At 41.4% G+C, this 25,934-nt stretch overlaps 1 protein-coding gene across 4 annotated transcripts in view; it reads left to right on the top strand.

Annotated features, from left to right (window-relative positions):
• Positions 1–25,934, top strand: part of CNOT6L (CCR4-NOT transcription complex subunit 6 like) — a 66,618-nt gene that overhangs the window by 26,375 nt on the left and 14,309 nt on the right. For 3 of the 4 annotated variants that reach the window (XM_075929452.1, XM_075929451.1, XM_075929453.1), the window contains 8 exons: positions 10,000–10,121; positions 10,664–10,850; positions 11,556–11,641; positions 13,193–13,282; positions 15,484–15,552; positions 20,305–20,462; positions 21,485–21,639; positions 23,885–24,036. In XM_075929452.1, the coding sequence (XP_075785567.1) occupies positions 10,010–10,121; positions 10,664–10,850; positions 11,556–11,641; positions 13,193–13,282; positions 15,484–15,552; positions 20,305–20,462; positions 21,485–21,639; positions 23,885–24,036 (1,009 nt within the window). In that variant the 5' untranslated portion in view covers positions 10,000–10,009. The remainder of the gene's footprint in view (positions 1–9,999; positions 10,122–10,663; positions 10,851–11,555; positions 11,642–13,192; positions 13,283–15,483; positions 15,553–20,304; positions 20,463–21,484; positions 21,640–23,884; positions 24,037–25,934) is intronic. The other variant, XM_075929454.1, reaches the window with a different exon arrangement.

The following is a 25,934-nucleotide window of genomic DNA, read 5'->3' as shown; positions in this document are numbered from 1 at the left end:
ACTGAGCTGACAAACAGCTGATCAGCTGTTTGTCGGCTCAGTGCTGTAGTCTGGACACGCAGGGGTCGACATCAAAGGCATTTGTCGACCACCCAGGTATGCCTCCTGGGATGAGGTTTACCTGGGTGGTCGACAAATGCCTTTGATGTCGACCCCCGCGTGTCCAGACTACAGTGCTGAGCCAACAAACAGCCGATCAGCTGTTTGTCGGCTCAGCGCGGCAGCCATGTAAATTTAAATGAAGCGGCGATTATTTAAATCGCCGCTTCATTTTCCTATGTCGGGTAGCCTAATCTACATGCCTCTGGCGACAAAGGCATATAGTCTAGACATACCCTGTGTCTCTAGACTTGAAAGGAGATAGAAGGAAGTGACCTTTAATGCACTGCACTTCTGAAATTCTCTTTAATGTTTGTTATGATTGGTTCTCTCTGTTTAGTGCTCTCTTCATGCTAGAGAAAAGGAGATTCTGAGGCAATTTAGATCTACTGTTACATTCTGCTCACTTAAGAGAAACATTACCACAGGGTCAGAATATCTTTGGCAGCGTTCTATGAGAATGGGACAATAGATAGGGAGTATAAAGAAAAAATAATCAGATTTCACGCAATCCTGTGTTACAGATGAATTCATAGACTGAAATTTGCTGCTTAATCCATGACATCAGACAGTGTTCAAATTTCAGTTGTTGTTCCTGGGAGATAAATATTCATTTAGAACTGATCTCTGCTAATACATGAAACGTATTTTATTCTCTATTAGCTGGTGAACATCTGTTTGAGTTAAGGTGTGATAAGCAGTCTCTTTTTTTGCATTTGTACTTGTAATTTAACTTAGAGGTGTCCAAAATTTAAATATTTCATAACAGTGGCTGCAGAAAATAATTAAATATTCCCTGCTCTCGGCAAAAGCCACAAAGAATAGACATTTCCTTCAGTCACTTCACTAACAACCTATTTTCAATAGAATTACTAGATTTAAAAAAGTGATGTGGCCAAAAAGGATGCATTACTCTGACAAAACCACAATGTGCCTACTTTTTTTTTTTTTTTTCAATCTGAACAACAGCTAAGGGAATAGTTGAAGTTGAAGTTACTCTTGGAGAAACAGAAGAGGAAAATACCCTCAAACAGATTCTGGTGATGACAGAATTTGGATACAGTCTTTGTTCTATATCAAGCACCCACCTTAAGAAACCCAGAGAAATACCAATGCAAATTGTAGTATTACATTTTTATTAATAAAATCCATAGAAAATCCACTTGAACAAAAATACCTAAATTATATTGATTCTAACTTTCTGAAAAGGTTGAGAACCGCACCAGTCTCTCTCATTTAAGAAACTCCTGAACAGGTATATAGCAGTAATTCTGTATCAATTCTGTATATTTGATAGGATAACGAGTCTTGTGGATAAGGGAGAAGCGGTGGATGTGGTATACGTAGACTTTAGTAAGGCATTTGATACGGTCTTGCATTATATTCTTATCAATAAACGAGGCAAATACAACTTAGATAAGGTGTTGTGCATAACTATAAAGTGGGTGCATAATTGGCTGGATAACCGTACTCAGAGAGTAGTTATTAATGGTTCACAATCCTGCTGGAAAGGTATAACAAGTGGGGTTCCGCAGGGGTCTGTTTTGGGACCAGCTCTGTTTAATATCTTCATCAACGATTTAGATATTGGCATAGAAAGTACGCTTATTAAGTTTGCAGATGATACCAAGCTGGGAGGGGTTGCGACTAAGCTGGAGGATAGGGTCATAATTCAGAATGATCTGGACAAATTGGAGAAATGGTCTGAGGTAAACAGGATGAAGTTTAGTAAAGACAAATGCAAAGTGCTCCACTTAGGGAGGAACAATCAGTTTCACACATACAGAATGGGAAGCGACTGTCTAGAAAGGAGTACGGCAGAAAGATCTAGGGGTTATAGTGGACCACAAGCTGAATATGAGTCAGCAGTGTGATGCTGTTGCAAAAAAAGCAAACATGATTCTGGGATGCATTAACAGGTGTGTTGTGAGCAAGACACGAGAAGTCATTCTTCCGCTCTACTCTGTGCTAGTTAGGCCTCAGTTGGAGTATTGTATCCAGTTCTGGGCACTGCATTTCAAGAAAGATATGGAGAAATTGGAGAGGGTCCAGAGAAGAGCAACGAGAATGATTAAAGGTCTGGAGAACATGACCTAAGAAGGAAGGCTGAAAAAATTGGTTTTGTTTAGTTTAGAAAAGAGAAGATTCAGAGGGGGGCATGATAGCAGTTTTCAGGTATCTAAAAGGGTGTCATAAGGAGGGGGGAGAAAACTTGTTCATATTGGCCTCTGAGGATAGAACAAGAAGCAATGGGCTTAAACTGCTGTTAGGGAGGTTTAGATTGGACATTAAGAAAAAGTTCCTAACTGTCAGGGTAGTCAAACACTGGAATAAATTGCCCAGGGAGGTTGTGGAATCTCCATCTCTGGAGATATTTAAGAGTAGGTTAGATAAAAGTCTATCAGGGATGGTCCAGACAGTATTTGGTCCTGCCATGAGGGCAGGGGACTGGACTCGATGACCTCTCCAAGGTCCCTTCCAGTTTTAGTATTCTATGATTCTGATTCTTGAATTTCTTGGCATCCGCGCACACAACTTTCCCAAAGGGATTTTTAATGTCTTTAGAATCACTGAAGAATGCTTCCACATCTCAGTAAGACCAGGATACAGGAATTTCAAATCAAGCCATATGCTAGCAGTACTGCACCCTCTGTTAAGTTTGTCACATCTATCCAAGAGTACTTGAAGATTTTGAAATTTCATTTATCTGTGTTTTGGCTTGCTAGTTTAATTTAGTAAGCAGTTTTGCTATGGCAGAAATGAAGACATGGCAAAAACAAACATTTTATACTTGGAACCATCAAACATCACTCCAAAAATATCCAATCTGCTGCTATATATATTGTCTGTGCATGAGTCTAGGTGGATGTTGCTTCAAAAAGAACATATTTACAAGTTTTTTTTTAAATGTACACAATCTCCCCTGCTCCTTTTAGTGCTGCTAATAATGTGCACTTTATATATAGTCTTTCATTCAGCAGTACGGGAAAGAAGGCCAAGGCTTAATCTGTCCTACTTGCTAATGTAATTTTGTCCTAATTTTTCAAAACTAAAGTCATTTGTTTTTGGCCATTTCATAAACTGAAGTAGAAACAGACACGTGGCTTTGTCCTAATGCAGGGGTGGGCAATAATTTTTGACAGGTGGCCACTCCAAGGTTTTGGAAAGTGGTGGAGAGCCCCCTCCCTCTGGGGCATCTGGTATTGGCCACTGTAGTCAAGACAGGATACTGAGCTAGATGGTGGACATTTGGCTGACCCAGTTTGGCTGTTATGTTCTTACTTATGAGTTTATGGTCCATGACCAACCAGATTGATCATGGGTGAAGGAGCGAGGGTCTGGACCATGCTCCAGTCATGGCAGGGCATCCCCAAAGTTTCATGGCAAAACAGTCACTTTTTATAGTAGTTTTTCTTCATTGGGATCAGTAAGTTTTGCATCATCATGCTGTTTTTCTAATGGATGTTTTTCTAGAAGTTTCTCTTGCCCCTTACCTTCTGCCATGCTAAGCTGGTATCAATCACAAATATCTTGTCCCAATTGATAAGTGCTTGCCCTTTCCCTTAGTGTCCTGCGTCACCAATCTGCCCTTTTCTGTTATGCCTTCTAGTCCATTTTTGGATCCTTCCTTTTGGTATTCCTGGTTTACTGGTGGCCTTCACCCATCTCTCTCACATTCCTTACCCTCTCACATAACAAAAACAAGAGCAAGGGTTACAAACAAAATTTCAAGGAAAAGCAAATCATTACATTCTTTCATTATATTATATTACAATCACTACTTTCAAACTAAAAACAAAATAATAGCCATAAAAATCTAAATCTGTTTCTACAATAGTTCTAAATCAAATTATTCTAAATTTCTACAATAATAACTATAAAAATCTATATTTCTACTTCAAACACATTAAAACTTGGTATGTTAAAACTTAAGTGCTTAAAATATCACTAAAAGTAGGAAATAGGAATTTTTTTGCAACATAAATGCTGTCATGTATGCACAGCTGTGCGGTAGCTGAAGGAAAGAAAAGCATTGTGAAGCCACTTTTCAGGGATTTCTGTAGAGATCGTTTTAAAGTGGTATTATCAACTTGTAAAATGACATCTGTCTCCTGCTATGTCCCTTTGCTTCAAGGGAAATCAAAGCACTAAGAAACATGTTTCTGACCTCGGACATGTTCAGAGTGCAAGTATTTAGTACCCCTGTGAGTTATTTATTCTTAACGAATCCCTTTTTCAGGTTTCACCTCAGTCAGGTCCCGAGAGGTGAAAACAAATGTATTGTTAAATGTTGCTATCTTCTTAAGCATGTATGCTTTTAATCCCATTTGGCAAGCGTTAAAGGGGGTTATTGGGCATTAGATTGTGTTCTGTTACAGGACAGGGAGAAATTATTCAGACTATCTGCTGGAGAACCTTCAGAAAACCACAGTCACACCCCTGTGAAAAATCATGAAAATGTCAATGCACTTGAGGTCTAGAAAGAGGTTTTGAATTTGTGCCAACATGTTATCCTTTACATCTCTACTTCCCTCTTTATGAAAGAAAATTCATTTGTATGTTCAAGCATGAAAGAACTAAGATTGAACAGTATATGCCATAATGACTCAATAAGATGAATTTCTATTAGTCTGTAAGCACTTTGGGGAAAGGGGCCATCTCTTATATTTATACAGTGCATAGCTGATCTCTGAGAGCTACTGCAATGGAAACATTAAATAATAACTTAAGATAGAAGCAAGCTGACTACTCTCGCTTCCAGCACAAATTGGTAAATTTATCTTCTTCCTAGTTGATGAAAGATGCTTTGCTGGTTTTCTTCTGAGCTCTTCTGAAAAAAGATATCTAAATTTAAAAGGTGAAAGTTTAAGACGTACTTTTAGTCCCATGATTTGAAATAGTGACTCAGGAGAATTTGGGGTTGTGGATTGTAACTCCACATTGGCAACTTAATGCAGTTGTAGAAATTGGGGTTCGAAAAAGAATGAGAAGAACTAGATAAATTTATGGAGGATTGGTCTGTCAATGGCTCTTAGCTAGGGTGGACTGGAATGGTGTCCCTAATTTCTGTTTGTCAGAAGCTAGGAATGGGTGACGGGATGGATCATTTGATTACCTGTTCTGTTCATTCCCTCTGGGGCATCTGGTATTGGCCACTGTTGGAAGACAGGATACTAGGCTAAATGGACCTTTGGTCTGACCTAGTATGGCTGTTCTTATGTAAATGTAGGGCTGGAAGGGGGCTTGAAGTCAAGTCCAGTCCCTTGCACAGAGGCAGGGCCAAGTAAATCAGGCCCACCCCCACAGGTGTCAGTGAAACAGATTCTTAAACTCCAGGGACAGATTCCACAGCCTCCTTTAGAAGCCTGATTCTAAGCTTCACTTCTGTTTAGCTTTTCCTAATATCTAATCTAAGTCATCTTTGTTACAGATTAAGCCTATTACTTGTCTGTCTTCAGTGATCTGGAATACAATTGATCGCCTTCCTTTTTATACAACAGTCTTCAAATATGTTAGGGGTTATTAGCCCCTCCCCCCCAGTATTCTTTTCTCCTGACTAAATTTGCCTAGTTTTTCTAATGTTTCCTCATCGGTCAGTTTTATTGCTCTGTTCTGGATTCTTTCCCAGTTAGTCCACATTCTTTCCCAGTTAGTCCCAGCACTCCAGCTGGGGTCTCATCGCTGCCATGCAGTGTGATTATAACCAGTTGCATTTCTTTTTAAACCCGTGAAGAAAATTGTGACTTCTTTTAGAAATATTGGATTGTGGTTGGCAACTACTTCAGCACAAATAGAATCTATATGACTGGCTCTAATTTTTCCCTAGCAAAATTTCAGTGAGTTTATAGTGCTGCTGCTACGTTTATCCTGAAGTTCCCTTGTTATTCACACCAACATCACTTACAAAAATGTAGTAGTAGTTGAAAACAGAAGATGGTTGACTTTTTGAAAGTCTGTATTTGAGTGCTCAAGCTGTTCAGAGTCCCTAAATTAAACCTTTGCAGATTCCACTTCATCAATATGGTCTAATGGCACAATACTTCCTTGTTTGACAGGCTGCGTTTTCCAAAGCTTCACTTTAAACTGCATCTTTGGACTCTTTTGCTTTAGTTCATAGCATTTTTACAGTAAATCCAGTAGATGCAGTTTCATGTCAAGAAGGAGTAGCAAAAGGCAGGACACAGATGTTCTAAGTGCAGTGTTGTCAGCCAAAAGTATCGCTGGGCTAGCCTTTGTATACACCTGAGCAAGAGCTGTTTGAGACTAATTGCAGTTGTGTGTGATTGCTGGGCTAAGCAGTTGCTCTGTCCTCTTGATTTCAGTTGCAGTATGTTTCCAAAAATCTGTCTTTAGATGACTGTGAAGTACTGTTAGAATTCTTTGTTTGTACCTCTTGTAATGATCAAACATGTAATATATATTTATAGTCCTATGGAGGCGAAGGTATTTTTTGTAGACAAACACATTTCTTATTAAGAGATTAAATTGTCTTTTTGTGCATTGGAGAATTTTTCTTTCTGTACATTGATACAAATAGAGTTTTCAGTGTGTGAAATATGGGCACAAATGTTCGAGAATACAGTTAGCACAAGTTGTGTTTTATGTTCTCTTTTTACTGTAATGTGACTGTTTTGGTAACTTATAGCTTTTCCAGGATAACTTTGGAAATGTGTTTGTACAGTTAGGGTTATTTTGATAGGGGATACATACAAATAGACAATATAGGAAAGTTACCCATGTGGTGTGCTGTTGACTTAAGGCCACTTGAAACATTTCGTAGGTGGGTTGGTAGGTGATCTCTGTAACAAGTGGTCATTATATGAAATCTTAATCTGTTTTGAATAACACGCAGAAATCAAAGAACATGTTTAATTTTAGGTTTCATTTTAAGCATTCATAATCTCAGAAGTTACACCAGTGTTTGACTCTCTAATGTAGCTTTTGATTAGTGTTGTGGAGGGTAGCTTACGGTCTTCATAACAAATGAGCAAGTCTCGTAATTTGCAATTCAGGGTCTGATTCACTGAGGAGAAGTGAAATTAATTGAAGTGTTTTATAGCAGATGAAACTCTCCACTTACTGACAGAGAAACTTTCACAATGCAGGGTGATATATTAACAAATGTTACCTGTTTCTCTCCCCTCTCCCTCCCCCAAAAGAGAAAGCTACCAATATAAATAGAAGAGGTCACCTTAAACTTTGTAGTTCTTGGTGTCATGGGACTAATGCATCCCTTCCACATAGGCAGGTGTAAATCGGTGCAAGGACCAACATTATTTAACCACTTTGATCACTTAACTAAAGACAGGATACTGAGCTAGATGGTGGACCTTCGGTCTGACCCAGTGTGGCTGTTATGAGTCTATGGTCCATGGCCAACCAGATTGATCATGGGTGAAAGAGCGAGGGTCTGGCCCATGCTCCAATCATGGGAGGGCATCCTCAAAGTTTCATGGCAAAACAGTGCCTGGTTCTGGGGAAGTTGACGGGGATTGGGTTAAAGGGGAAGGGGGTGCCTGGCTCTGGGGAAGGGGAGGAGAGAAGGATTGGATTAGAGCAGGGGCAGGGGGGAGGTGTGCCTGGCTCTGGGGAAGGGGAGGAATTGGGTTAGAGCGGGAGGGTGCCTGGGGGAGGGGAGGGGAAGAGCAGCCAGCGTGCTTCCTGAGACCCAGGATCCCCAGGTACTGGCCCCAGCTGTCTGTCCCCTCCCCCTGGGCAGACCCCCCTCCCGCCCCCCACCAGCACCCTGTCCCCTGCCCTCACCAGCACAGTTGGGGCCACATTAGTGAGGTTTGGGGAGTTTTGGTGGGATTGGTTTTTTTCATCTCACTTGTGTGGCCCCAACTGACATTTCTGTTGGTTAGTGACTCAAAACAGGTTCCCTGTCCCTCTCATAAATAAAGACAATGCTGAAACATGTTGTGTTTGACATAATATTTTATTTAAAAATGAAGCCTGGCCAACAAGCCCCTATCTGGCCGCAGCATCATAACACTCCTGAACCCCCCCACACCCAAAACCTGAGCCTATCATAAACTGGAACCGCCTGTCCTGAGCCTCTCATATCCCCAAACTCCTTCACCACCACATCCCCCCGTCTTCTGCCACAGCACTCCTGCACCATTCACACACTGCAAATCTGTGTCCTGATTTGTTCAACATCTTTATTACTGACCTGGATGAGGGGATGGATTGCACCCTCAGCAAGTTTGCAGATAACACTAAGCTGGGGGAGAGGTAGATATGCTGGAGGGTAGGGATAGAGTCCAGTGTGACTTTAGACAAATTGGAGGATTGGGCCACAAGAAATCTGATGAGGTTCAACAAGGAAGCATCCCAAGCATTGTTACAGGCTGGGGACCAACTGGCTAAGTAGCAGTTCTGTAGAAAAGGACCTGGGAATTACAGTGGATGAGAAGCTGGATATGAGTCAACAGTGTGCCCTTGTAGCCAAGAAGGCTAATGTCATATTAAGTTGCATTAAGAGGAGCATTGCCAATCAATCCAGAGAAGTGATTATTCCTCTTTACTCAGCTCTGGTGAGGCCACATCTGTATTGTGTCCAGTTCTGGGCTCCCAATTACACAAAGTATTGTGTCCAGTTCTGGGCTCCCAATTACAGGAAGGATGTGAATGCGTTGGAGAGGGTCCAGCAGAGGCAACCAAAATGATTAGGGGGCTGGATCATATGACCTACGAGGAGAGGCTGAGGGAGTTGCGTCTGCTTAGTCTGCAGAAGAGAAGTGAGCTTGTATTTGATAGCGGCCTTCAACTTCCTGAAGGGAGGTTCCAAAGAGGCTGGAGAAAGGCTGTTCTCAGTGATGACGGATGGCAGAACAAGGAGCAATGGTCTCAAGTTGCGGTGGGAGAGGTCCAGGTTGGATATTAGGAAAAACTATTTCACTAGGAGGGTGGTGAAGCCCTGGGATGGGTTACCTAGGAAAGTAGTGGAGTCTCCATCCCTAGAGGTGCTTAAGTCTCAGCTTGACAAAGCCCTGGATGGGTTGATTTAGTTGGGATTGATCCTGTCTAGAGCAGGGGGCTGGACTTGATGGTCTTCTAAGGTCTCTTCCAGCTCTATGATTCTATGAGCCCATCATACTCCCAGCCTCTGCCCTGAGCCCCTCATTCACCCCAACCCAAACTCCTGCACCATCACAGCCACAAGCCTGAGGCTTGCTCAGCACCCCAGCCCTACACCTGAGCCTGAAATTCCCCAACCTGGAGCCCCTTCCCTGAGCCAGCATCCCCTTCTCTACTTCGTCCTGCACCCAAATTCCCTTCCAGAGCTTGCACCTCTCACCTCTTCCCAGTGGTTTTTTTATGATGGTATGCCCTGTGCCTAAGGGGGCCCAGGCTAGTAGATTTTGTGTGCTCCAGTCCCATGGTGGGACAGTGGCAGGCTGGAGCACCAGTGCATGCTCCCCAATGCTGGGGTGGGGGGAGCTCCAAGCCGAGGGTGCCAGAATCATGCAAGCAGAGGGCCGCATCCAGCTCTCTAGTCATAGGTTCCCCCACCCTGCAGTAGACAGACACCTGTGTCGGGGTGGGGGGTGGAGGAGGCAGCAGGGAAAGTAGGCAGGAATGGGGAGGGCGGTGGCAGCAGCAGGGGAGGGCAGGCAGCACAGTGGAACTTAGAAATTCTACTTGTCGATTAGTATAAGATAATGCAATTATTCTGACTTCAGAAACCAAAGCTTCCAAGGAAGAAACTCCCTTTTGCAACATTGGCCCTGATTCTGCAGGGACATAAGCACATACTAACTTTATGCACTGTGAGAAGTACTTGAAGTACCCCCGTTTTTGCAGAAGCAAGTTCATGAAGTATAATTGGTCAGATGGCTCTGTTCTAAAATAAATTTTCAGCTGTGTACTGTAATAATCATGGCAATCTTTCAGACTAACAGGGATGCCAAAGGAAAAATATGATCCTCCAGATCCTCGCAGAATTTACACCATCATGTCAGCAGAGGAGGTAGCCAATGGGAAGAAATCTCACTGGGCAGAATTAGAAATCTCTGGTGAGTTTTTAAATCTTGTCATGGCTAAATTGCTCTTTAGGAGTATTGCTCTGATCGTAAATTAATACTGATTTGAAAGCTTCTCTTATAAAAGTGCTTTGTTTCAGGGAAAGGAGAGAACCATAATTAAGGAAAAATACCTGACTTCTAGGATCACTCAAAATACTGTTTGTTTTGAGTTTGAATAGATTTGATTAAAAACTAACATGCAAAAAGCAGGTTTGCATCTGATTTTTTTTCTTTCCATTTCTCTTTCCTACTCAAAACTAGTATTGGACGGTCATTTAAAACCTATTAGTGATGAAACATTACAGATAAATCTGGCTGAGTGAGTTCAGTTCTTCCTCCTGGGATATATTTCAGCACTTAGGTAGGCTAAAAAACATCAAAATTCCACTTAATTACCAGAAGTGTGATTTCCGCACCTGATTTTTCAGCACATTAAAGTTGTACCTCTCCATTCCCTATGATTTGTGCCTCCTGTTTTAATTTAAGAATAAAAAGCTATTTGGAGACTTAATTCTTTACATTTTCTCTTTTAGGTAGAGTGCGGTGCTTAAGTATGTCACTTTGGTCCCTGACTCACTTGACTGCTCTACACCTCAATGACAATAATCTTGCTCGCATTCCACCTGATATTGCCAAGCTCCATAATCTGGTTTACCTGGATCTATCATCCAACAAACTCCGAAGTTTACCAGCAGAACTAGGAAACATGGTATCTCTCAGGTGAGAAGGGTAGACTGCTTAACTTCCCAAGAGTCTGTCACTGATGGATATGGGAACAAGTGAACAAACTTTGTCCTTGAAATTTGTGCATAGACTTTTCTTTAAAATTCTTAGATGTACGTTAATATAGACCTGCAAGGCAAATTAGTTTTATTATTAACGGATTCTCTTTAGCATTAAACCTCTAACTCTCTGATTATTTTATTGGGCTTTTTGAAATATCCCCATATGGCTGTCTGTTTTCTGTGGGCAATTAACTAATTACATTGAGCTACTGTCCATTGCCACAAATGCTCAATGCTGGCTTTCAGCCAGCTTACAAATGAAAAACCCTGTCAAATAGCCATTGAACTCACAATTAGCATCTCTGCTTCCAAGTAAAATGCTTACTCAATTTAAAAAAAATTTTTTTTTGTATCCCACTTATGTGACCCTTAGAGGTCAATACAAAAATTGTTGTAGCTTCATGCTTCCTCAACACGACACCTTGTATGTGTACAGTGTTTCCTTTTTGTCCTGATGTATTATGGTTTTGTCCAGTTCTTTATCTTCAAACTTAAACGTGAAAGTTTATAATCTTATTTACAGAATGTATAACAATTTAAAAACTGAAGTAGCCATCCTTCAAGAATATCACCGCATACAGTATCATGAAAACGACCCTTTTAAAATGATGCTAATAAACTACTTTTTCATCTATTGTAGGGAATTGCTTTTAAATAACAATATGCTACGGGTTTTGCCTTATGAACTTGGACGGCTCTTCCAGCTACAAACCCTAGGTTTGAAAGGTGAGTGCACTTCTAACAATTCTCCAGATTGATATTTTTGGGCTCTGTAGTGTTCTGTGATTTTAAAACTCCTTTTCAAAGCAAGCCATAGTCTATATTTGTAGTATGCATGGCTGTGTCTGCTGCATTTGTTCAAGATACCTTGTTTCCCCCACTCCTAGAATATTATTACAATAATATTGCATTTTTATTTTATGAAAATTGTGCTCCTGAACATGTTCCGCTAGAAAAATATTGCAGGTTTTCCATATGAAAATAGCTCTTCAGTCTTAATATGTAGGTATACTTCATTATATGGGAGGTTGAGATGGCAAGAAAGAAACTTTAGAAGGATTACGAATGTCTTCAGAAGGAGAGAGTAGGATGAAATTTCAGGGTAGCAGAGGTTTTTTTTAAAGGAGCAAAAGATGGCTGACTAATTTTTAAGTAAAATCAATATATTTCACTGAAAAAAAGTATTACATTAGGGTTTATATTTTGAGATGAATTGCCTTTAAGGAATAAACTTCCCAAAATTTGCAGAATTTGGCAGAATGTCCTGCAGATTTCCGGTAACCCTATTCATAACTTTTTTTGGTGGTTTTTATGTGTTAAACCAAGTTTTAGACCAAGTTTAAAAAAACCCAACAACACTATGTCCATAGTTTGTCATCTGGAATATTAAGCAATATATCTTTAGCTATATTGGAGATGAACAAAGATGAATTAGGACAGTAGCTAAAGATTGATTGAAAGTTGGAACTCTGTAAGTAAAATACTCTACACGAGGCAGAAGAGAATTCTCTGGGTTTGAGAGAAAATCTGTTTTGACCTTCAGTTTGGCATAACTGTTAAACTGTGCATGTGCTCTGTGCAAAATTTCAGAATCCTCTAGTTGGGGTGCTTTTGGTAAGAGATGTGTTCTGCATGCATGCACAGTTCATCGTGAAGCTGCCTCTCCTGAAATCCCTCTATTTTACCCAGAAATTGTTGAAAAGTATCATTGCTGGCTGTTGTGTTAAAGTTTAAGTTATCCAAGCTTTTGGGCTTTGTATTATGGAATGCATGCATCCTCAACCATTTGCCTCAGTGAGAGTAAACACTTGCCCCAGAGCAGTGCCACATACCTATGCATGTTTTCACAGTGCCCTTTCAGAGCATACGTGTCCTAGTGGCCCTGCATATCTTTCTACAAGAAGCTTATCAGTGGCCTTGAATTGTCCATTTTATCCTTCCTCCACTACTTAAAACATAGTTTATTTTTTTAATGCGGTACTTAAGTGCATAATTTCCAAATATAAAAATGAATGTGTTTAGTGAGGTTGAAACAAAAAATTACTTGGGTTACTGCTCAGTTGAAATGATATGAAAGATACTATCATCTGTGCTAGCTATTTCCCAGGCCATCCATTGTTATATTCTGGAATTAGATAAATTGGAAATGGAAAAGACCAAATGGATCATCTTGTCTGTCTCCTCCTGGGCGTGCTATTCTCTTTCAGGAAAGTCAAGTTTCAATGCACATTTTGATTCAGGGAGCTCATTATTGCATTTTTGTTCTGAATCTTTCAGGCAATCCTTTATCACAGGATATTCTCAGCCTGTACCAGGACCCAGATGGAACACGAAAGCTGCTGAACTACATGCTTGACAATCTAGCAGGTAACACAACCAGAATTTTCATTTGACATAACTAACTGCCAAACACTGTCACTCGTATTGGATAGCATTCAATTGAGGGTCTGAGTTTCTGAATCGCTTCCAACTGCTTTTATGATCCTATCAAGTCCTGGGACTCCCACACAAAAATAACAAAATCGATGAAGTAGTATTGTAACAGATATGACTTGTGGTAGGGCATGAAGAAATCTAGCTTCCTAAATTAATGGCTTAGATTTAATATATGGAATATGGCGTCCTTCGCCACTAGATCACTGCTTTGAGCCCAGAATAGCGTTGTAAAAATTAAAAAAAAAACAAGAAACCTACTAAATATCTGATTGAAATTCAGTCTGTTGCATGGTTCAATGCTCCCTGTGGCTGCTGGCTTCATGAGCCCCCAGCATTGGCCGAGAGATTAACCGGCAAGGTAACCTATAAGCAGATGCTTATTAGTTAACTGGTTAAACTCTTACATCCCTAGTCCAGAACTGATAAGTAGTGACAAAAGGTTTCTGTTTAAGGGAGCATGTGCATCCAGGAGAAGCGGTTGGGTAGGATCAGTGTATTTTAAATCAGTTAAAAATTGGCATCATGGCTGGCAATCTCATTAGGGCCAAAGTTTAATTTGACAGGGAACCAAACTATCCTTTCATCAGCAGAGGCTGAGATACATTGGCTGGGTGACATGGGAGAGTTTGTACGGCCTCTATCCTCACTTTATATCTTATTAGAAACTGAAGCCCTCAGTTTGTTATTGCTCCTACTTCGGTACTTTTCACTTGTATTAATTCCAAATTGCAAGCAGCATGATTTCAACTGTTCCTAAAACTTCAGTCCAGAAATAGATTTCTCTCACTATTTTAAAATCCTGCCCTTATGCATTTATAATTTAACCACTCTATTTCACTGTTGAATGTTTTAGTTTTGTGTCCTGTTTCCCCTTCGTCCCTCCTTCAAATGTATTGATACAAACTGAAATTGAGTTTGGTTGTAGGGTATTTATTTGGGGTGGGATTCTTTTTTAAAGCATTTGATGAATTTGAGAGATTTACTTTGCAATCCTGTCTACAACATACTATCTTTTTTGGGGGGAAAACTAAATAAAAACCTTTAGTAAGATTTATGGGGTACTTTTGGTAGGGCACTCTTAAACATTAATGATTTCCCATAACTTTTATTTCGTGCAGTTTGTCTTCATTTACACTGCAGCACTATTTTGGGATACTGCTATTTCGTGTCTTTTGAGCGTGCCCATTATTCCAAAATATGACTGGCTCGCTATTCTGACGTCCCTGTAAACCTCATTCCACGAGAAGTGAGGGATGTTTCAGAATAGCGATTCATTTTGAAATAAGAGTGGTGTATACGTCGCCAAATTTCAAAATAAGCTATTTCAAAATTAACTTGAAATATGCTACACAATTTGCATAGCTCCAATTGAATGCACCCTTTGTTAGAAATTAGGGATGTGGAATGGTTAACCGGTAAGCATCACCTGGTTAATCTGCATGCCATACCGTGGGTGAGGGGCTGTTCCGGCCAACCATTTATGACACCCATTTATGCGGTTACCTGGTTAAAACAGTTAACTTATTAAACAGGATTTTACATCCCTATTAGAAATTAGTTTATATGAAAATTTAATGAGAAGTCTTTCTATCACACCTGGACTTGACTACTATGTTGTAAAATTACTGCACACAATTTCCTCAACATCATTTTTAAAAAGGGCTTTTTTCCTTGGACAGAGTCCTTTGGAGTTTTATTGCCACCCAGGCATTACGAGGTCCCAGGGAGAGGAATTTCACTAACAATACTAGATGAGAAAATTGGGTCAAATGGCAACATTGCAGTGGTACAGAAGTGTTTCAGGGAATGTCTTAGGAAGTATGGAGAGCAAAAGAGGATGCCCATGTGCTGAAAATCAGAGAGAAGCACTATTTTGGGATACCTGAATATTTTGGGATTTCTGAATTTGCTATTTTATTACATTTACAATTTTTAGGCCTTTGTATGATGATTCAGAATCCTCTTTCCTCCCTTGAGCATAAAGGCTTTGGAATTTCGTATCTCCCCTCTGGGTTTTTAAAGCATAGTATTGGGCAATGCTGCTGAGCTCTCAACTTGATTAAGTTAAGATAGTGACTTACATTGATATTTATAAACCCTAAATTAAATTAGTCACTCTTTTGTAATTTCAGTTCATCCAGAGCAGCTGCCTCCAAGGCCGTGGATTACTTTAAAAGAACGAGACCAAATTCTGCCTTCAGGTACTTTTGTGGCCTTTCTCCCTTCTTTCCATCAATGCTTCAAATATTTATAGCAAACAGAAAGTAGTAAGCGTAAGTCTTATGCCTTTAAAATATGGATCAGTCTAAAAATAACAGGATATTTTTAACTTTCTACAATTCATTCTCTTGCAAAGTTTTATTTAGATTATTGCTACCTGACTGCAACGATCTCAAAATCATAAAGAGAATTTGTTTTAAAAAATAGCCCTTAACATATATATTGCTGTTTTGGGGTTCTTTCCTGTGCCCATAATGATCCCTTCTAGTTGTTTTTTGACACTGCTTCAGAAAAATACCACCATCTAGCCTGTTCCTTTTGATTTGATGCAAAAGCAGTTACCTTCATAAGGTTAGAGTTCAGTGTCTTCTAAGTGCGCCGGCCAGTGATGGCCCTGAGAAAGCAGATACCCAGTTCAGTTGGATTTAAATTTAAACCATATAAATGTTTATCGCTGTTTCACAGAAATAGTGTAAATCATAAAATAACTGCACACAAATACCACAGGCAGCACCTCTAAACTGCTCCTCAGTGTAGTTCCAGAAGCCCCTGAACAATGTTCTCTTCAATCTTTTCTATCCATGTGCAGAACCAATTTTTTTGTGTGCAAACGGAGGCATTTGTGAAACACAGAACCTAGCTGTGGGCACTCTGCTAATCAACTGGGTGGCATTTGAATTTCTCCTGGGCACTGCCCTTGCATCTGTGTGTGTTTTCCTTTTCTTCTCTCTGCTTCTTTGGGTTCTTCAACTGCAGTAGGAGAAGTACAGGAATGCCTGGTACTGAAGATAGTTTGGTGCCCTCTACTGCTACTGTACTGAACAGCAAATATCTATTTTTAAGATTTTTTTTTTTTAAATTGAGCCGCTTTCCTTGGTCCAGTACAAGTTCTTCTCTTTCCTTTTTGTTGTTAATAAAATTTCTAGGTTTAGAACAAGAATTGTTTACAAATGGAGCCACGTCTGGATTTTTATTCATTTTTATTAACTTATGAAACATTCATAAATTTGCCCTTGAAGTTTCAGGCTCCTCATTCTGATTGCAGAAAATCCCTTTTATTAAATCAAGCATAAGAAAAGAATCCTTCAGAACAAATTTTCAGCCTTCCTTTTATTTTTCCTTTTGCTTGTCATTTTAATTTATGCTTTCAATGTGTTTTCAGCTTTCATGAGAAAAATCATCTTTAGGTAAATTTTGAGACCAAATTAACAATAGTTAATTTTTGAAGCTTGAAATGATACCTTGCTGGAGCTCTGTGTTCAAAGTAATCGGAAGTTGGGATAATCTCATATCCACAAAAATTTCCCTTGCAAATCTGACTACCCCTTTCTTCAAAAGAGACCCTTCTTATTGCCTAGTAGTGGGAAGCTGGCTTTGGTCAGCTTTTCAATCATTGTAAATTCTAAAGTGAAACATTCAAACCTTCGATTTGCCATTGAGCGAGAAAGATGGGTGATCTAGGTTGGATGAGCTAATAGGAAGCATGACACTCATTTTCTCTACTGTATTAAAACGTCAACATTCATTGTTTGCCAAACTTTTCTTTTTAAATCTATACCTCCTGATTTTACTTTAATGTTTTTCTTTGGCCAAAGTGTGGTCTTCCACCACAGGAAAAAGAGAAAGTAAATTCTCTAATGATCTATGAAGGAACATATAGATCCAAGCACAAGGGTTTATTATGCACAGTGCTGGTGGAGTGTCATTTCGCTGTTAGGCTCAGCGAGACACTGCTAAACAATGGATTACTATAGATTATATAGGGTGCCAATGGACGTAGAGAAGCGACAGGGTGGGAGTTCCCAAGGCCCTGGATAGGTTCTAGCAGTAAGACAAAATTAGCACAATAAGCCAGTAGTCTAAAAGATTACATAATTGCTCCATCCATAGCTCAGGTTAACATATTTGCTAGTACACAGGTGATATCCGTCAAAATTCTCCTCTTGCAAGGTTTAAGTTAAATCCTGATTTCAGGTCCATAGAAATGACGGTGGCACTCCCCAGACAGGTTGGCCCACAGGTCCATTCCTAGAGGGTCTTAAAGCAAAAAGAACAGTAAACAGGACACAGCGAGCAATGACAATTGTGTATACTTTGAGGGTCCCCCACCCAAGGGGGGGTATTCTGCCCAGTGTCTCCGATGGGCCGCCACATTTGCCGCGGCCCCTCAAAGTCACTCCCCTTCTTTCTGTCTTCCCTTTGGGTGAGGGAGGGGGAAGGGGAGTGGGTAGGGGGACCCGGGCCCACCTTCACCTCCGGGCCCCAAGCCAGGGCCCTAGGGGTCGGAGAACACCGACCCTTTAAGGCTGGAGCGGGATTCCGCTCCACAAGTCTCCAGCCACGCGGGACAAGCCCGCCCTGGGTTCCTTCTTACCCCTCCCTTTCTCTCTGACTGGGGTACTTGGTTCTCTGGCGTCTCCAGCCAGGACGCTGTCTGCTTCCCCGGGGGGCGCCGCCTCAGCCTGTCGCTTGGCTGCGGGATGCTCCTCTCCCGGCTGGGGGGTCGGACCGCTCCTCCTCACAGGTGGACCCGCCGGCTCTTCGTGCTGCCAGTAGGGTGCCACCTCCGGCTCTCTCCGTCTTCTGCTCAGGAGGGCAGTCCTCCCCCTCCACCCCCCCACCCCAGTCACGCTGCCAGCGTTTAAAGCGCCTGGCGTTTGGCGTGAGCATGCACCACACAGGCGCAGGGAAGGGCCAGGCAACCAGAATTCCTGGCTGCCGTATCTGCCCAGCGGTGGGGCGTCCGCACTCCGTCACAACAGTATACCATGGAAAACTAGCAAAATGTTACAGTAGTAGCACATCCGTCAGCAATTTGCTGTATAATCATGCTGTTTAATGCTGTTTCATTATATAAGCTATTAGAAGACCTGCCCAGTGTTGTTCAGGTCCTTAGCTCAAATGAGTTTTTTTTTTTAATTTAAATCATTGTTCTCGGATGGGGATGAAATAGGATAGTCGATTAACTGATTAGAAAAAGCTTATAAGTTAATGCTATAGACTACACGCATTTTTCCCCCTCTCCCCCCAGTAAATTTTTTTAGCAGGCTAGCCAGTAGCCCAGCTCAGTCCTGGCTTGTGATGGGTCCGGGACCCATACTTGCTGCAGCTCTGCATTTAAAATGTATTAGGAGCCAGGTGGGCAAACAGCCAGGCTTAGTTCCAACTCACACCGGGTCTGGGACCTACCCCCACTGTAGCTCTGCATTTAAAGAGCATTAGGAGCCAGGTGGGCAGGCAGCTCAGCTCAGCTCTGGCTTGTGCTGGGTCTGGGTGTGCAAAACAGGCTGCTGCCACCCCACAGTGCTGCCTCTGTATCAGAGGCAGCAGCACGGGGCAACAGTCAGCTGGTCCACAAGGGGAGCTGGTTTTTAAACTGGTTCCCCTCGCAGACCAGCTCCTGCCTGATGCCCTGCGCTGCTGCCTCTGATACAGAGGCAGCAGCACGGAGTGGCTGGGGGTTCCTTGGGACCATGGCCAGGAGCACACTGGCTACTGGCTCTGCCCCCGGGTACTGTGGAATAGTCGACTAACAGTTAAGAATTCATGAGGTTACTCAACTATTCAATTAAATGTTATTTGACATCCCTAGATGAGGGGTTCAGTCTGCCCCATGAAGCCAGAACAGTTTCCTCCCTCTCACTGTAGCAGCTCTCTCACTTGTCCATGGCTGCTGCAGCTCCATTGAGCACATCCAGGGGAGGCGTGCATTATCTCCAGTGGGAGGACGGATAGACAGACAGACTCTGAAGTGTATAGTAGATAACTGTCCCTTTCTTCACTCCTGCCCCCTGCTGGCCTAATGGGGTTATAGTTGTCCTGGTCTCCATTTCTGAACACTGCCCCCCCCCCACCGGTCATTCTTCAGTATAATTTTCCCTTCTACCAGTCCCCTCCCTTTACATTTTATGAGAAACAGCCGAATTCTAGGCACATCCCATTACCTTGGCACAACCAAACCCTAACCTTGCTTTAAGCAAGGATTTTTTTAAGAGGAAGCTGCATACCAAATTTGGCGGTCCTAGTTCTTACCATTTAAAAGAAGTTCTTGAATGGATTCCTGAACTGACACACAAACAGATGGACGTTTCTGAAGTATATAGTAAGAAGATTTAAGCTTGAAGCTGCTATTTCAAGGTAGCTGAGACAATAGATGTTAGCTCCTGGCTCAGTTAGCAATCATCTCAGCTGTACTCCTGGCTTTTCCTACATAAAAATCCTGTAGAGGCCCATTGGCTTCTCTGGATTCTTGATGGGTCACAAAAGTGCAAAACAAACTGTTAAATGGGGACCTAATTGGGATATCAGGAGCACTTGCAGCTCCCAATGATGTAAGTAGGAGAAGCATGTATGTACCAATTATTGTGCTTCATTTAGCGATAGTTGTTCCCAGGCTTCAGTATGATAAAATAAGTAATAATGCAAACTTAGGCCAAGCAGCTGAGAACTCTGTCAACAATTACCTTTTGCACAAAGAGATGCGTATTTTGCACATGCAAGCAAGTAGTGTTTTTCCCCCAGAGTTTACCCTCGTATTTCAGTTGCTACTTCAAAGGATTTTATGACTCTCCTCCCCGTTAATGAAATGTGGGGCGGGGGGGGACTCAGTGCACTTACTGAGATACTGAATTATCCTTCAGCACAGAGGAAGTAACATGCAATAATAGGTATCTTTTATGCAAAAAATGCTGTTTTATCTATGTTCATCAATAATCCCCTCTGTTTCCTCCTAGCTTCATTCACGGTCATGTGTTACAATGTGTTATGTGATAAATACGCCACCCGGCAGCTATATGGCTACTGCCCGTCCTGGGCATTAAATTGGGAGTATAGAAAAAAGGGAATCATGGAAGAAATCGTGAACTGGGATGCAGATATCATTAGTCTTCAGGTAACAGTAAAAAACCAACACTTTTTTTGTTTTGTTTTGGCTTTCATCTGGAAAAAGAATACCTAATACCTTTTTGGGCCAGTATTCTATTCAAAGTATTTTATCTTAATGGTGAACCTCAAAGTGTTCATTCCAGTATGTATGCACAGATTCTAGTTAAATTATTGTAATTTTATAATGATAGTTTAGCTTCTCATGTTTTCTAATACATAACTGGTATTAGAATTTCTGTCTCTCTACAAGTATTCTAAATATTTTACTTAGTTTGTAATAAATCAACAGGCTTTAATGAGAAAAAGAAGAAATTGCATTTTAACCTAAGTCATTTCTTCTAATCCCCTGCTATGACTCCTATCCAACATAGCACTCGTGCTTATGCTTAATTCAGCCATATGAGCAGTCCACTTAGAATCAAAGGAGTAGTACGCATATCTTTAAAAGTTAAGCAGTGATTTGCTGATTTGGCACATACATTGCTTACCAATATACATGTTGGTAAGAATTTATCCTAAGCGTCAAGTACAATTGAGTGGTGTTGGCTTTAAAGATTATCTAATTTTGGTTTTTAAACAAGTTCTAGTATATTACAAGAATAAAATCCATCCATCTCACATTAAGAAAAAAACAGCCAACTTGAATGAAAAAGTTTGCACTAAATTGTTGTATATCTCTAAATAATTTTTTTAAACTAGGAGAGTATCCACTTTTTAGATGTCAAAAATGAATGGTGGGCTTCCTGTTGATGTTCAGGACAACTTCTCAAAATACATCTGCCATGTTTCCTTTTTGAAACTTCTTTTGACTTGCAGGACTCCCAATATCTTTATCATATATCAGACAACTAATCTAAAGTAAAACGTAAGGTTCCATGTAAGCAACATAAATCTGTGGGTTTGGCAACAAGTTATTTGGTAACAGACGCTTGCTTTGGTTTGTATTCATACAGGGGAGGGAGCATTTACTTTTTTTATTAACATGTCACTAATTTTCTTCATTGTAACATTAGCTGTATTCTATTCCAGGAAGTGGAAACAGAGCAATACTTCACCCTCTTTCTGCTGGCATTAAAAGAACGTGGGTATGATGGATTTTTTTCTCCAAAGTCACGTGCCAAAATCATGTCCGAGCAGGAGAGAAAGCATGTGGATGGCTGTGCAATATTCTTCAAAACAGAAAAGTAAGGGTCAAGTTCATAGATTTATATCTTGGGTTTTTTTTTTTTTTTTTAAAAAAAAGAATCAAACATTAGCACTGGAAATATTTGTCCTTCAGGTCTGAAAAAATTAATGAAATTGTTTGCTGCAATGAGTGGCAAGTGAATTAGTATGTAATACAACTAAAAATTGAAAGTGTGTGAAGTACTTTTCTTTCATTTTCAAACAATGAAGTTGTGCTTGTGTTGTATACTTAGTGGTACCTTTCCATTCACTTTGCAGGTTATACACAAAATATTCCTCTCAAGATATGAACTGAATTAATGGAATAGCTTAACTGCCCCAAGTTCCTAAAGTCTACTGCAGCCCCGCCAGCACCAAGGCTGACGCATCCCCGACCTGGCTTCCCCTCCAGGGCTGCCATAGTCGTTGCCCTGTTGCCGGACAGCCCCTGCTGCTGAAGCTTGGCTGCTACCAGACTCGCTGGGCTGTGCTGCATTCCTAGCTGCTGGCCTTCCTGCTCTAGGGCTCTCTATCCAGGAACATCCGTGGTCATTCCAGACCCACGGGTGTTGCTGAATCACAGAATCCTGAATTTGGGAGGTGCAACCTGTAAACGTTTGTTGCAGGCATACGCCCACTGTCTGTATTTTGACAGACAGAAAGTGGCCGTGGTATTGTAATCTCCGTGAAGACAGCAATCGTTTTGTGCTGTAAATATCAGAAAGTGTAGGTCAGGTAGGGAAAGCAGCACTGCACACCATTATTGTCCTTTTGCAAATGATTCAGGAAATTTTGTACCTCTTGCATCAATGAGTCTTAATTCTCTCTGATTAATGGTGTGCTGGTGGTTATAACCTGCTATAATTCAGGTTATGTCATGCTTCCATTGTAACAGCAGTTCATATCTTTTTAAAAAAAGTAGTTTGCCTTTTTGGGTTGAAAATGTCCATGTTGGGAATGATTCAGGTCCTTTTGGATAAGGGTTGTCTGTGAGGGATGCACAAAGATGACAAAAACAAACTTCAACACTCATCTCAACTGTGACACCTATAAGAAATCAGAGCTGTGTGTTAATAAAAAAAAAAAAAAAGTCTCTCTAACCCTTGAGGGTAGCCAGCTTGCCTAGCTATAGTTTAAACAAAACAAACCTGAAAATAAATTGCATATATTTTACCTCGCCCGTCCTACATTTTTCCCTGCCCTTTTTTAGGTTGGCTACTTTTGGGGGCAAGGACATCCTCTTACTGTCTGAGCATGAGTAAAACCATGTGCCAAATAAGATTGGGGCCTATCTGGTAACTGTACAGAGAATAATAAATTGGAAGTTTATGGTAAACTTAAAAAATGTGCAGAAGCTTCAGTGGGTAGCCGAGTTAGTATGTTACAGAAAAAAACAACAAATGGTCTGGTAGCACTTTATAGACTAACAAAACATGTAGATGGTATCGTGACCTTTTGTGGGCACAGCCCACTTCTTCAGATGACAGGAGTTATGAGTTTAGGATGGATACTATCTATTGACTTTGATTCTTATCTGCTTCGTTTTAACTACACAATCTTCAGATACTTACTTACTGATTCCCTCTAGCTCTCTCTCTCCCACCCCCATCTTCTTTTTTTCCTTCCCCCTCTCTTATTTATTTTGGTTGTGCACATCCTAAACTCATAACTCCAGTCATCTGAAGAAGTGGGCTGTGCCCACGAAAGCTCATGATACCATCTACATGTTTTGTTAGTCTATAAAGTGCTACCAGACCATTTATTGTTTTTAAAAAATGTGTTTAGTGCAACTGCCTACTTATGGCTAATGCTGTACATATTAGGGATGTTAAATATCGGTTAATTGAATAGTCGAGTAAACTCATGAATTCTTATCAGTTAGTTGACTATTCTATGTCCCTGGGGGTGGGGCCGGCAGCAGCGCAGGGTACCAGGTAGGAACTATTCCGCAAGGGGAGCCAGTTTAAAAACCAACTTCTCTTGCGAACCAGCTGCTTGTTACCCTATGCTACTGCCTCTGATAAAGAACCAGAACTGAGACAGGCTGCCTGCTGGCTTCTAATACATTTTAAATGCAGAGCCACAGTGGGCGTAAGTCCCTGACCGGCCAGGCTGCTGGCCAGCCTGCTAAAAAATGTACTGGTTGGGGAGGAGGGAAAATATGTGGAGTCCACAGCATTAACCTGTAAGCTTTTGCTTAGCGGTTAATCTACTACACTATTACATCCCTAGTACATATGTGCGGTGTGTTTTGTCTTCGCTCAGATTTACATTGGTGCAGAAGCACACTGTGGAGTTTAACCAGGTGGCAATGGCTAACTCGGAAGGGTCAGAAGCTATGTTAAACAGAGTGATGACAAAAGACAACATTGGAGTTGCTGTGGTATTAGAGGTGCACAAAGAATTATTTGGAGCAGGTCAGTATAATCGTCACTGTTGTTGTATGTATGGATTTGCTCCTTTACATGTAAAGTTGCTCCTTTATAGTGGTTGTGTAATATATTACTGAATATAAAACTTTTAACCAAACATTTGCAATGCAGCACCATTTAGTACATTACTTGGATGAGTGCTCTTTTATAAAACAGGAATTTTCTTGGTCAGTCTGAGATGAGATACAAGTTGTGAAACAGCCATAATGTTTTTTTTTTTTTTTTTTTTTTAAATCAAGATGTTTGAACAGGTGCATCAGGCACTTGGTATTAAGTTTTCAAGACTCTCGTTCTTTCCTGCTTTGATTTCACTTGCTGAATTATGTGCTTCTGCCAGGCAGAAGTACAGACCTCTCTCCCAATAATTGTTAGTGCTGTTCAACTTCTTATCCTGATGTCGCTCTTTCCTCTTCATTTAATCCTTTACAGTGTCCCTGCGGCAGTGTGGAACTGGCTACCAAACAGATTTTTAATGAAGCATGGTTATTTAGTGATGTCTCACAAATGTCATTCAAAGAGTCACATAAGTCTTTTGTCACCTTCCAGTTTGATGGCCTTTTTATATAGCCCTGAAGTTAATAGGCAGTCTCTAATTGCAGCACAGGAAGAATCTTTCTGTAACTTCATCTCCTATCTAGTCTAGAGTCTCTGTTCTTAGTGCAATAAAAGCACTAGCTGTACTTTTTTCAGCAATAGCAGTCTTTTTCCAGGACTCTAACCAGGAGCTGGGCCTTTTCCTAGCAAACAAATTGCTATACCAATAGGTAAGAAAAAGTCTGAAAAAATTCTCCATTCCTATGTTGAAAAACTGAATGGTAAGGAATCGTCTGAATTGTAGGTGATTTTCTCTTCTTCAGTTTCATTCTATTAAGAAAACCCAAAATTCAGCTTTCTCTCCTCTAGTAGTTGGGGTCAGACCTATACTACCCTGAAAAATTATCCCTCTTGATGGGAGGGGAAGAGAGTATGGATTAAAATGCTCAAGTAGACAGTGAGTTGCCAAGGATGCACAACTTCCCCATGGCATATTTCAAAGACAGTCTACACTAAGGGTGTTAAGGACTAGTCGACTGTCCACTAAACAAATGCTTATTGGATAGTCCAGTTGACTAGTCGATTCCTTTCCTCTCCTTTCTCCCTCCCCTCTCCGCTGCCTCTGTTAGTTAGAGGCAGCAAAGGGGAGAAGAGGGGCTCCTTCAAAGTTTCCTGGGCTCCATGCAGCACTGCCGATGTAAAAGACCATGGCAGTGTTTCTAAGGGGCAGCACGGCACAGAGCCTGGGATCAGCTGGAGACTCCCCAGCTGACCCTGGGCTTTGTGCTCTTTGAAATGCCGTGCTCGGCATTTCAAAGCGGCAGCACTGCACAGCGGCTCTTGTGCATTTCAAAGCGTAAGTGCCCTCTTGGAGCCCTGAGTCAGCCGGGAGTTCCACATTCCTCACTGCGGGCTCTTAGGCACTTCCGCAGTCCTCCTTTGAAATGTACATCAACTACTTGAGTAGTCGGTTAATTAACATCCTTAGTCTACACCCGTGGTCCCCAACACGGTGCCCGCGGGCGCCATGGCGCCCACGGGGGCATTTCCATGCGCCTGCCAGGTGCTCGGGGCTGGCCTGGCACCGGGCGCATGGCGGGGGGAGCCCCGGGCGCGCGGCGCATGGCAGGGGGAGCCCCTGGGGCGCGCGGCCACGCCCCCTGGCGCCCGGCGGGCGCGCGGCCACGCCCCCTGGCGCCCAACAACCTCGAAAGGTTGGGGACCACTGGTCTACACTCTCATAGAAATGGTGCTCTATAACACAGCATACTTATTGCATTGCTGAATGGGTAAGTAATTTTGTCACAACTGTTTGAGCTTTTATTTTGTGAGTAGTTCACATAATTGTA

This window comes from Pelodiscus sinensis, chromosome 5, assembly GCF_049634645.1.
Source record: "Pelodiscus sinensis isolate JC-2024 chromosome 5, ASM4963464v1, whole genome shotgun sequence".
NCBI classification, from domain to species: Eukaryota; Metazoa; Chordata; order Testudines; family Trionychidae; genus Pelodiscus; species Pelodiscus sinensis.
Note: the sequence above shows the minus strand (reverse complement) of the source record. Positions and strands in the feature narration are given on the sequence as shown.